This window comes from Uranotaenia lowii, chromosome 3 (genome assembly GCF_029784155.1).
Source record: "Uranotaenia lowii strain MFRU-FL chromosome 3, ASM2978415v1, whole genome shotgun sequence".
Taxonomy (NCBI): Eukaryota; Metazoa; Arthropoda; class Insecta; order Diptera; family Culicidae; genus Uranotaenia; species Uranotaenia lowii.
In genome coordinates, this window is record NC_073693.1 from 183,986,933 (window position 1) to 184,000,824 (window position 13,892).

A 13,892-nucleotide genomic window follows, 5' to 3' on the forward strand; every position below is an offset into this window, starting at 1 on the left:
TTTTCTTACCCAACAAGATCAAAACATGTGAACATGGATGTGAAAATTTGTGGGTGGCAAAGGGGTATTAGTGAATTTATTTGCCAAAATTAAAAAATATGTGTCGCCTCAATAAACGTCAAATAAACGTTGTTTTTTGGGAAAATGTTGTAAAATGCTTTGTTTTATTTGAGAAGATTATTCACATGAAAAAAATCATTAAAAAATCTATGGAATTTACTGGAACACAACGAAGTTCAAGTGCTTTTTTCTCGGAATCAGCCTTCATGCACTTATACACCTTTGGCTCTAAGGGCCTCAATTATGAAATCACAGTTTTGGGTCAACTCATAAACTTTACATGCTATTTGCTCAAATTGGATTTGGTACCCCACCATTTTTAAGAACCCAGAAAAAAAATCCTTTTTTTAAAAACAGTTAGAACTCATTGATTTTTTTTAATTAAAAAATGCCTAATGATACGCTAGAAATATAAAAAAACTATACTATTTTTTCCATTTTATATCTTATAATAAAGAAGTTATGGAGCAAAGAATAAAGTGACCCATGATACCCAACTCTTCCCTATAGAACTATAACTTATAATTAGATCCAACACTCAGTTTTAGAAATCTGAAACAGGGAGCATATTTAATAACATTATCGAATACTTCTGGAGAATACATAAATCAGAAATCTTAACCGTCTTAAACTTTTTTTTTTTTGTTTCGATTATAGTCGTTTTACTATCATTATGGCATTCGCGACTTTATCAACGTTACAGTTGGTGGATCGTTAGGAAAGAGTGGGGATACTGGATCCCCTTTTCTTATTTTCACCATATCTTTTTGGAAAAATTTAGCAACTCGCACTCTTTTACACTAGAAGCATTTTCGTGGGAATAAAAAATTGCGTTATTTTTGAAGTTAAGGGAGACTTGATCCTTTATTCAGGAAGCCCTAATCCATGGAAAAAATCAAACAAAACCCCAAGATAGAATGTTAATTGACTATTTTGGTCATGTTTGTTCTCATTTCACAATCTATAATTGTCAGAAAAAAAATTCTATAGCTTATTCTCAACCCTTATGACATTGCATACTTACGGGCGCAATTTTTTATAAACAAGAGTAAATAAATTATTTTAGCCCTTTTCTTCAGATAATTGATAGATGAATATTAGCTATTGGATAAATATTAGTAATCTCGTAATCAGCAATGACTATGATCCATTGAGAAGAAGAATATACCGGGATCATTTGTACCCATATATTAGGGATCATCATCAACATTTTAGAAAACTTTTTCTGAAAAAAGTTGGGAGTTTTCCATCGCTTTGAAAATATTGTTTTTTGAAGTTCATTTTACACTCGAAAGATTGATGTATTGGAATGAATATTTTGTTATAATATTTCCATGTTTGGAACATTTTAAAATGATGAAAAAAGATCTTCAAGTCACATTTTGTGAAATTTTTAAAACAAAGTTCAAAAACCCAAAAACTTATTTTGTTAAAATTTTTTGAGCTTCAACCATTGCTATTTTGTTCCATTTGGCACATTTTTCTAGAACATTTGATCTTTGTACGACATTCCAGTTTGGAGATATAGCTAAGGAATCAAGTATCCCCAGGGATCAAGTATCCTCATTCTCCCCCATTGAAAAACTTATCCGGTACACTGTGTTCGATGTTTACTCTTGGGCTCGAAATCGCGGACATCGGCTCAAGAGACAACAGACTTGTCAACTGAGCTATATCACAAGCACTCATAACCGCCTTAAACCCAATTTTGCTGTAAAATTCGCAGCAGCTTAGTTTTATGATTACAAATAACTTTTGCTCTACGAAAAAATGTATAAATGAGGAAAAAAATTTAACAATTTTTTCAAAAAATGCATATGCACAGGGGCTTAGGAACTTCACTTTCAGTACTTTCTCGGTAGTAGTTTTCACACACTCCAATTATTTTTGCTAAATTTTGAACATATTAAGACTGACTAAAGGCTATATTTTTACATAATTTTTGTCAAAATTGAACACCAAACAGAACAAAGATATTTCAAATTTACATAAAACGTTTATATTAAACACATTTTTTGAACTGTTGTTGTTCCCAAACCCTCCGGTAGACAGGGTTTATGTTTCATCTCTGCTACTTAACTTATGATATTTTTTTAAAACAATTCAGAATGGTGGAAGCTCTTAGACTTAACTGCCAATCAGTTATTAGGATCGAAAAACAAATGAACCGAAAATTTACCTAGCAAATTGTAATTTTTCAAAAAATATTCTATTTCCAGTTTTCATGTTTTTAAGCTTCTCTAAGCTGAAGCTTTTGAGAACTGCTGTCAAACAGTTTTCATTAGTATGGATTGTTAGATTGTTAGACATATTTTAAAGAATTCTTCGCAAAAAGTATGTAAAAATAATGATTGGACACATTTCACGCACTTGTACCGCTCAAAAGTGATTTTTATCCGTTCGCGTATCAAAAAATCTCAAACCTGTCTATAATTTTGATATTTCAAATCACACAAAACCAACGGAAAAAAAGAGAGAGAAAAAATTACACATGTTTTTCATGATTTTTAAAATAAGTTTTCTTTTATTGGAAAAAGTGGTTATTTTGACAACTTTTACAAAACAATTAATTATAATAAATGGATGAATTTGTTTTGGAGCCAAAAAATACTGCTTTATTTTGTAGAAAAAAGAATTTGTTTATATCCAATGAAGTTGTTTTGAAAAGCGAACATAAACAGTCGTAAATGAGTGAATTCACGTCTCGCAAAAATCGAACTTTTTAATTCTACGAGAAAACTTTGACATTTTCTGACACAAAAAAATGAGATATTCTTAAAACCCTTAAAACCCTTAAAACGATTCTAAAACCCTAAATTTTATAGAAATCGGTTGGATTCCAGCTGATTTGCAACAGCGCGAATGAGTAAATTCACGTCACAAAATTGATTTTTTGTAAAATTTTATATGGAAAATATGCTCTGAAAGCTGTTTTGACCCTCTAGATGGTCGAATTTTTACAAATCGAGCATAATTTTGTTGATTTTTTTAATAAGTTTCATTATTTTCAAATAAAACTCCTAAAAGATTGAAAAAATTTTTTTTTGGTGAATCTTTAAATGAAGACAGTAGTAATATTAACGTATGATCCCTCGATATGTTGCTATTCAAGTGCCAATCAAAATTAGGAAAAAGTTAGGTGCAGATAACGAAAATTTATGATTGTAAAAATCGGAACAACAAAATATCGTATTTGAAAGTGCACATAAAATTTGAAGGCTCTAAAGAATGGTTCAGAATAACTTTATGTTTCGTGGCGTGAATTCAGTCAACTATCCTGTTCTGTTTAAACTGAGTGAATTCACAACTTCAAATAAGCCTAACTTTGCTCGTTGTTATTTTATTGAAAAGCTACGTACATCAAATTATGGGTAATTGTTTTTTCTACAAGTCATTCGAAGACATCAATATTTTATTTCCATAGAGAGAACAGGAAATCTAAGTTGTATTTACTAAAATCAAAAATGGTCAATTCTAGCGTGAATTCACGTCACAAAAGTAATCGATCAGAACAAAAATAACTTAAATTTTATAATGACCAAATTATATTCATTTTGAAGAAAATTCAATTTGCGACCGTTTGCTACAATTTGTTTCATTTTCAAGTAAATTGGTTGACTTCTAGAATGATAACAGTGCAGAAAAATCCGGAAAAGCGATTTCACGTCACGGTGGAATGTGTCATTAGTTTTGGTTTTATGTAGATTTTGGTAAGCCCCATGAAGATAACTTACTTTGAAATGCTCAAGTGTCATAAAGAATAATGGCGGGAAGCCATTTGATTTTTACTTTTTTTTACAATACAAGGAATCAATTTATTTCAAATCGCATTCCGTAACTTTTATAATTTTGACTTACCAAACTAATATTGCTACGTAAAGAACTTTCACTTTCAATGCATTCAATGAATTTATATTAAAAAAATGTAGTAGCTTCGTTTTTTCCATGATAGTTAGGTTGTCTACCTTTCGCAGTTAAAAGGTAATCAGGCGAACGTTCAATTTTTGTCAATTTTTTTCTTCAATTCCAGCTCAATTAAACTCGTTTCATTCAATCGCGACAGCTTGCATATTTCCCCAAATGATGCTGGGAATAGCATTAAATAAAAAAAAAGATAAGTCGAAAGCTGGAGTAACTTTCTAACTACCACCTACCCTTACTTGTCTCGAAGTATCAAAGCTGCTCTACTCGTCGAGTCTCCTCATCATTACATGGAGAGGCCGTAATGTCCGCAACATTCACCTACAAAAACCAATTTAGCTGAAGGAAAACGATCACCAGCTGGAGAAAAACCGCTATTGGGAAGCCACGCTTGGTGGCTTCACTAGGCGAGTTAAATCTGTGCTACATTTCAGTTTTCTCTGACCCGTTTTTCTATGGTACCTACACAGTGTATTCCGACAATTGCGGCAGCTTGTTCAACACACGACTGCAATGCACTCCAGGCGTCCAGTAAGTAGCCTTTTCTTGAGCACTTTTGGCTTTGAAATCGCAAGGTTACTTTCTGTTTTAATTCCGGTGCAAATTTAAGACTATATGAGGAAATGCGGCGGGACTCTTGCTATCTAATGAAGGAATGTTCGAAAGTTAGACATTTCGAGCTCAATAAATAGTTTGCTATTTGTTCACAATGCTTCTATTTATCCAGTATCTACTTACTGGATCGTTTATTATCAAAAAACAAACGCACATTTTCAGAAAAAAATAATTCTTTCTATTTTTGTTTTTGCACTCTTTACAGGCCCGTGAACAATGAAAACACGCATAGCAAGAGCGATATTATCAACGCATTTACTGTTGGGCCTGGCAGTGAATCTCGCTGCCGGGCGAATAGCATTCGAAAAACTGACAGATTACGATTTCCAAGGAACGACATATTACAGTGTGAAAAATCTTTCGCTTTATGAATGCCAAGGATGGTGTCGAGAGGAACCGGATTGCCAAGCAGCTGCTTTCAGGTGAGTGGATCAATCATCTTTGGCGAATACAAATGCAACAGTTCAACTATACTCAAGTTTTTTTTTTATCTTTACACAAAATGTAAAATATTATAACATCTACTTAAATGTATAACTTACCAGAACATTAGACTGCTGCAAGCATTGAATGAACATTTCAAACTTTAATTTATTCACCTCCCAGAACTTTTTTTGGTAGTTTTTAATGCCACAAATCGCAATAAAAATTTTGTCAGCTATTCATTCAGTCCTGAATAAGCGCAACGAGTTTCAATTTTGTGTGGAAATTTGTATGGGAAAACAAAATTATTCATTCAAAAATTTCCAGAGATGCATTTAAAGTTTGAAAAAAATATAACTTTGGATGATAAATATTCCTTGATGCTCGCAGACATTTCATGTGAACAAACCACAAACCTAACTTGTACCCCAGAAAAGTTATTCGATATTATAAAAGATAAAAAATTCAAAATACATTTTTATTTTATTTAGCGTTTTTGACTGCTAATTTGAAAGCGGTTCTATGATTTGTATAACCTATTTAGGCCAGAACAAATATCAATTTCTTCTTTTGTCAAACCCCCCCCCCCCCCCTTCCTTCGGAATTCCAAAAATCCCGAAGGGGTGAATAAAGTTTTAAGTATTTTATGGAAATTGTGAAAAAATATTCAAATATCCGAAAGATAACAAGAGCCAAAACCAAATTGTGGAAGATAGGAGTTTTTTCACCATTTGTATTCTTTATTTTATTGATTTTTTCAATAAAAAAATAATTGACTTATAGGTTTTGTGCAATGATATAGTATACAATTTTGTGGCATACAAGATTTCGTGCAATTTATTCAAATTTATCAGTTTTTTGCATTATTTTTTTATAATAACCCCCCCCCCCCCCCCCCCCTCGCGATGGTCCAACTCCGAGTGACAGAAGAAGGATTTGAAATTTATTCCGGCTTTGACAAAAACATTTCATCAAATGAATGAAAGCTCTAGTGAGCATAGCCTGCCATTTTTATATCATTCTAAATTAATTCAGACTTTTTATTTTGAAATAGTCATAACTTTTTTTACTTTTTCTCAAGTTTGCAAAAATATGAAGCTGGAAAAATGGAACCAAACTTTATTTAAAGCTATTTAAATTTTCTAGATGATGAAATGTGCGAAAATGTTTTCTTCCATAAAAATTGAAATGCTTTGCGCTTATTTAGGAATCATCACTCAAATTTTACTTTTTGGTGACCCAAATGGCATCGAAAAAACATATGGGAGCAAATAGTCAATTTTTGCAGCGGGGGATTTTTTTTATTATCTGACGGGTTTGCGCCGGGGGTCTTCAGATTTTCCCCAAAATTGAAAATTTGGTTCATTTTTGCGACTTAAAAACACATGTATTTTTTCAGATTTCTAAATTTTTTATTTTTTGAGTTAGCTTCGGTTAGATTTTTTTGTAAATAAAAAATAACCATTTTTCAAAGCTACATAACTCTGTTGTTTCTCAACGGAAATTATAAAATAGCACATCCAAATGCATTGAAATTTTATCAGCTTTCCAAATAGAATAGTTGAAAAAAAAATAAATAATGGCCTTCAACATGAAAAGTTGTAAATAAACTTTAAATTGCATCTAAAAGTACCGTCTGCACCACCGAATATTTTGCAAAAAATACCATTGTATAGCTCGATTCATGATGCAACTTTCATCTGAAGACACCAAAGTGGGCCATTAACACCTTGAAGAGTTATGAAAGAAATAATGACAATAAATCTCTTTTTTTGCGTCGAAAACAAACAATGGTCGAACAACTGCACTCACATATGGAGATAGCAAGCACTTCTAACAACATGGAAACAAAAGAACTTATCAAAGCTGGTAAAAAACACTATTTTTTTCGTCCTTTTCAGACTGCCCCTACTCGCATAACAGTCCCATATGAATTTTCGTCATTTTAGGTCAACACAAGGCTTCAACATAAAAGACTAAAAGACTAAAGGTTTCAAATATGGTCGATAAACAGTCCCATAATGAATAAAAATGGTGCTCTCGACCTTACCAATAACCCAATTTCTAAAATTTCAGGTCTAACGATTTATTATGACAACCTAGAAACGATTTTCGTTTATGCTGAAAGTGGTGGTCACGATTTGAAAACATATTCCAAAACAGAAAAAAGCTGATTGTCTCGTTTGCTTATTTTTGTATATGGGACTGTTATGAAAGAAGGGGCGGTAGACTGTTGCAGCTTAACTGACTTCATGTTATATCCAAAAATCTAATAACGTATTCGTTTATACCCAGTTTTGCACCAGGTCACAACAAGTTATGCACATTTTACTGTAATTTTAAGAAGTTTATGCGCTAAGTTTTGCATCCGTAATTCCCCAGATTTGATTTAAAATGGACGGTGGAACACTGAAGATTCGTGTGTGAGCGATCGAGGTAGCAAAACACTGACGACGAATTATGTTCGTTCTAGTATGGTAAACCTCAAAACTGGGCGAATGTAGAAAACGAATACGGTAAAAGTATCATATTTTCATCATTTTACAGTCTGGGCTGGCCGAACTGAGCTCTTTGATTATTTCTACAACATTTGTGCCACTTTCTCCTTTTTTAATCAATGGGAAAGAATTTTGGTGTCCAGTGCTTAGCTCCCGATATAAAAACTATGTAAAGCACGTCTATATTTCATTTTTTGAATCACATTTTTGTGATCCCAAACACAGGGACTGAACCTTCTACTATTGGCATTGATTATACTTCACAATGATCTTTGATCGAAAAATTAATAAGTTATATAGTATATGACCAGGTTGTAAAAGCAATATTCCCATTTTTAGTTATATCACATAAACAATACGATACTCAGAATTTTGGTTAAAATTTAAAGTCAGTTTTGCTGCAAACACTCTACAAAGCACGAAAAAGTAGTGTTTTTTACCTGCAGTAGCTTTGGTAAGTTCTTTTGTTTCCATGTTGTTAGAAGTGCTTGCTATCTCCATATGTGAGTGCAGTTGTTCCACCATTGTTTGTTTTCGACGCAAAAAAAGAGATTTATTGTCATTATTTCTTTCATAACTCTTCAAGGTGTTAATGGCCCACTTTGGTGTCTTCAGATGAAAGTTGCATCATGAATCGAGCTATACAATGGTATTTTTTGCAAAATATTCGGTGGTGCAGACGGTACTTTTAGACGCCATTTAAAGTTTATTTACAACTTTTCATGTTGAAGGCCATCATTTAATTTTTTTTTCAACTATTCTATTTGGAAAGCTGATAAAATTTCAATGCATTTGGATGTGCTATTTTATAATTTCCGTTGAGAAACAACAGAGTTATGTAGCTTTGAAAAATGGTTATTTTTTATTTACAAAAAAATCTAACCGAAACTAGCTCAAAAAATAAAAATTTTAGAAATCTGAAAAAATACATGTGTTTTTAAGTCGCAAAAACGAACCAAATTTTCAATTTTGGGGAAAATCTGAAGACCCCCGGCGCAAGTTGTCAGATAATAAAAAAAAAATCCCCAGCGGTCAAATAAACATATTGGTGTTAAAGACTTTTTTATTTTATTTTACACAGCACAGTGGTGCAGAACATCAATCTAACTGTACGAAATTAATAGCGCTCAGGGATGAAGATATAGACATTTGATGTCTTCAGCAAAATTTTTCAGTTTTACATGGAGCATATTCCAATATCAAAATTTTTGCCGAGAGGTCCACCAATAGCGAGATAAAAATGCTATCTTTTTGTTCTTCAAATTAGGGCTTTGATGTTTTCGACAAAGTTGTTTATCTGATCAAAATGATGTTGAATATGTCAAATTCCTATCACATCACCCTCAGAAGTTACAGTCAAAGTAAAAAAATCTCTTAAAAAACAGTTTTTTGAACCTGACACGTTGTAGATTGGATAACAGGGTTTGTTGTCTTTGAAACAAAGTTGTAACAAGCCACGATCTACAATTGTCTCATTCATTATGATGGGTTTAGAAGTTGCTGAAGCCCTATAGAAAGCATATAGTGTATTTTATTGGCAATTTTAGAAGGCTCGTCCATTGAAAAATGCACATTCTCGCAACACCCCCTTTTATGTGATTATTTTTTATGATAAGCGGAACCATTTCCATTTGAAATTAGCGGGGAAATCAGTGGAAATAGTAGAGATTTGAATGATTGAAAATACACTTTTTATATGAAAATAACCTATTTTACTAATAGAAAAAATGTTGATAACATTTAATTCATTAATAAAGTGTTGCAGTTTTCTTTTAAATATATTGGTTTATTAAAAGACATTTAAATTCGATTTTTCAAATTATTTAAACTAAAAAAAGAACTAATGGTTGAAGCGGTTATTTTGTACTGGCAAACCCGGTTCTTATTCTTTTATATGAAGGAAAATACTAATTTGCCAGCCAGTTTGCGAGACCAATATTGCAGAATAAAAGTTGATATTAAACGTCGCTTTGATCGAAAATTTCCCAAAAAGAAAAAAAATGCTTTCATGTGGTGCTTCCAATCGCATTTCAGACCAAGCTTCTGGATTCAGATATAAAAATTACAACGTGAATCTTAATTTTTTTAAATTCCCAAAAACACAACTTTCACAAACATTTTTCCACTTCGATGACCATCAATTTCGAATGTATTTTTACCATTAAGTAACTTAGATATCACTTGAAATTTCCCAACAATCACAGCACTATGGGGCATCTCCATGCAAACTGGTGGCCAAAAATATATCTCCTCCAATTGAAGTCCTAGAGGGTTATACTGTCTTCGGCAAAGTTGCTCTGAATGCCGAATACTATCTAACCCCCCCCCCCCCCCCCCAAGCCCAGATCTGACCCCCCCCACCATCATTTTTAAAAAATATGGTGTATAAGAGTATTGTTTTACCAACCAGGAATTTTGATAAAGAATTATTTGTCTACGAAAATTCTCCCCCTTGCCCCACACAAATTTACCTAACCCCCCTACACTATGGGGCATTAGACTGAGTCGATTTGGGGTCATTTTCGAATTTCTCAAACCCTGGGGTCTTAAAAGCTTCGTTTTGGTCCGAAACTCATCCATGAATTTTTGCAGAAGTTTTAAGTAACGTTTACATGAGTAAATTTGAACTTTTAGGTTGGTATGGAAAAATTGAATATTTTGTACTGAAAAATCAACATCATTTTTGTTTCTCATGTGGAACTGAGCCTGCTAATGGTTTTTGTGCCAATTTATAAATATTTTCCGCTGAACAACTTTGTCGAATACCATAACTTCGTATCTTTTTAGAGAAAAAAGTTATTAGCTGTTTAACAGGTTTATGTCTTACCCCCAAGCCTAGATCTGACCACACCCCCCGTAATTTTATTCATTTTCTACATCTTCATCAAGATCAAAATCATCATCCAGATCAATATTATATTTTGCCTTGATAAATTCAAATTCTTTTGTTGCATTGACTTAAGATTCTTTTGGATCAAAAAGTGACACTATGCTCCTATGTTCCATATTATCACAAACATTTTTTTTCAGATTTTTTTCGACTAAATATCTACTGCACAATAAACACGTAAAGTTTGAGTTTAGTTGGTAGAAAATGTAAATTGGCATATTTCCTTTAGGAAGTTTAATTACAGTAACAGTAGTAATAATAAATATTTTCGATTTTTTTGGTTTATACTTGCATAATTGATAATTATAACTGACAAAAAAAAACAAAAAAAACAACATTTTTTCGAATTTGTGCCAAATGCTCATCCGCAGCTATCTGCAACTGGGCTCACGTTCCGCAGATAGTATAGATTTGAAACTAAACTGTGATGGTGGTCTCTTGAGACTGCTCGGCCCTGCTCGTTAGATATAGACCAACTTAGGCCAAAAAATACATTTTTTCAATAATTACCCATTTTTGCTAACTTAAATTAACCGTGTAAACTTTAAATCAAACCCATTTTGAAGTTCAGACAATTACCTTTCCAACGGTGTATTACATTCAAAAGATGGACTATTATTCGCTGAGAAAATTGCATTTGTTTAAAATGTATTTTTTCTACAATTTTCACAATTTTGCTAGGTCTGATGTCTGTGGCGCAATGAGTTTTCATCACAGACGGCTGAAATTTTGGGAATCTAGGCTGAATTCTCTGGCTATCAAATGGTATACAAGACACGTCATTCAAAGCAAGTCAATTTTTCGATTTTTGGCCACCACTTTCCCCATAGTGCACAGTGGTCAAAAATGCGAAAAACGTGATCGTTGCTTATAACTTTTTTAGTTCACATTTTAGGTTATTGGTGTCTTCGGAGAAGTTTTTCAGTATATTCAGCACTATAATAAAAAAATATTATTTTTCTTATTAATCGCCCTACAAGTGAGATAAAATTTCTAACTTCTTTATTCTATGTTTTAGCTCTTTGATGTCTTCGACAAACTTGTTTAAAATCAAATTTTCTATAACTTTGTTTCAGATGTCAAGTTTTTAAAATAATTACTCTCCGAGCTATAGGCTGAATAAGAAACTGAACCTCTAAAAATCAGTTTATTAATAATAACTTTTTTCAGTTAATTTTTAACTTAATAATATGTTCTAAAAGTTGTTTGTCTTATTGAAATACCCAACTTTGTTGAACATTTCAAGTTTGTTAAATGTGATACTGCAGAGCTATGTTAATAAGATTACCGAAAATAGTGCTTTTTCACGCCGCACTTTTTTTATCACAGTAGAAGCAATTTTTTAAACTAAATCCATAGACTTTTGAAAACATTTCAGGTAAGTTTGGATTTGGATTCCCCATCGGGGGTCCGGTCCTCGGAAAGCAGTTTCGCTCACAGTTCACAACGATCAAAAACCGCCAACTTCAAAATAAAATTGATCACTGTCACTCTCAAGATTAAATCATGAAAAGTAAAACCTATTAATTTGCTATAAAATATTTTTGAATAGGAATTGCGAAGCTCGAAAAAAAGGCGGTCCGAAATTATTTACTAAAGACATTAGGTATATGTACACTATACAGGCTCAAAGTCTAATGTTCTCGGTTATTAAGCAAAGATCATGATTTTCCTCATATTGATATTAAGGAATGTATGGACGATATTGGAGTATTTATCGATATGACTCAATGACCTTATCAGCCACTGGTGGGTTTTCATACATACACGCATACATGTCTCATCATCTCATTGCAATGTTCTTAAAGTGAAACTTCAAAGTAAAACATTTTGAATTCACAATGTTTTATGATGAAATCCATGGTTTTCATGACCATGGCTGATCTACAGCTCGTGTATGAATAGAAAATTTAAAAAAATCAGTCTATAGAAACGAACGTGAATATCTGGTGAAAAAACGCAACCAGTTAAGAAAATGCAAAGGGGGGATGATTTGAAGACATATAAGATGCCTTTTTCTCCCTCCTTTGAATCACATTGAGCAAAATCAGGAATAGTTTGCAGAATTTAAATATCGAAGAAAAAATAAGTAGAAAATTCATTTTCCGAATACACCCTTTGATACAACTTCAGATAACGAAACAATAAAATTGTAAACGAGAGAATAATGTTATAAGAAGGTAATTTTCCAAAATTTAGAATTTATTTCAACCAACTATTTCTCAGAAGAAATTTCCCATCAGATTTTAGGTTCTTAGCGGAAAACTTCAATAACTGTTATCTTGGAACTATCCGTATGGAAATGTTAGCATATGTTATGTTTTTCTTTTGAATTATAGCCAATTTAATCTGGTTATTTAAAACTTTTATTACAGCATAAACTTTATTCTGAAGTAGTTGGTATTAAATATCCAAAAAATAGTTGCATGCCAGCTGATTTTCATCAAACAGCGTATCAAAGTTGTAGAGGATAGAATTATTTCACATCATAAATAGACGAAAAACTTCAAATATGTCCTTGTGTAACATTGTATTAAGCTAGAGTTACCATATCCTACAACGCCAAAAAGAGTACATTTAAATGAATTTTAAAAAGATTTTAGAAAAACGGAAAGAAAAATATAATTTATGCCAATTATGTGACTTACCTGACAATTTTGAATTTTTCAATCTATTACATTTACTCAATTAAAAAAATCTAACTTTGATGTTATTTTTCTATTTCTTGGTTGTTTTGGTGGAAAGTAAAAGGCTTAATTTGGTTGGAATTTTCGATGAAATTGAAGTTGTGAAAATTGTTACCTGCTATTTCGTTCTCAAATGATAAAAAACGTGTTTTCTTTAATGCGACGTTTCGACATTTAATTATGCGATTTCTAGCAATTTTTCCTTCCTCCATTTTTTGTAATTTGCCAGAACTCTTGGAGACATAATAAATGTCAAAACGTCGGTTGAAGTAAAAACACATTGTTCTTATTTTCTTATTATATTCTTTAAGAAATCGTCGAAAACCCTTTTCGACTTTTTGGAATTTATTCTGATGAAACATGATAAAATGTCCAACAAGAGTTTTTTACTTATAACATTATTCCCTGTGTTCCTGTGTCGTTTGATTTGCGTACGAGTTTTTAAAGTGAGTTTCTGTTGTGCATATTGCCTACTGTTTAGGCGCAAAGGCGCTTAATGCCTTCACAGTTAATTTCGAAGTCTGGAAGAACCCTTCTTTAAAACCGGATATGTTATATGTTATGATATATTGTATTTACCGGAGATAATATATGTTATGATATGTTGAATTTAACTTTTTGGGAAGTATTGCTAAATAGAAAAATTGTTATTGACGAAAAATCATGATTTAATTCGATTCGTGATCCCTTCCATTTTCATCCATCGTTTGGAGAATTAAACTAAGGAGGTAAACTGAAGTATCTTGGAATGAATGCATAGAATGTTGCATTTCTTTCGAACTTTTTCTACATAAGAAC

At 32.2% G+C, this 13,892-nt stretch overlaps 1 protein-coding gene across 1 annotated transcript in view; it reads left to right on the plus strand.

Annotated features, from left to right (window-relative positions):
* LOC129757530 (uncharacterized) overlaps positions 1-13,892 on the plus strand; it is a 40,588-nt gene that overhangs the window by 18,226 nt on the left and 8,470 nt on the right. Inside the window, exon 2 of the mRNA XM_055754800.1 lies at positions 4,802-5,018. Coding sequence (XP_055610775.1) covers positions 4,813-5,018 — 206 coding nt within the window. The 5' untranslated portion in view covers positions 4,802-4,812. The remainder of the gene's footprint in view (positions 1-4,801; positions 5,019-13,892) is intronic.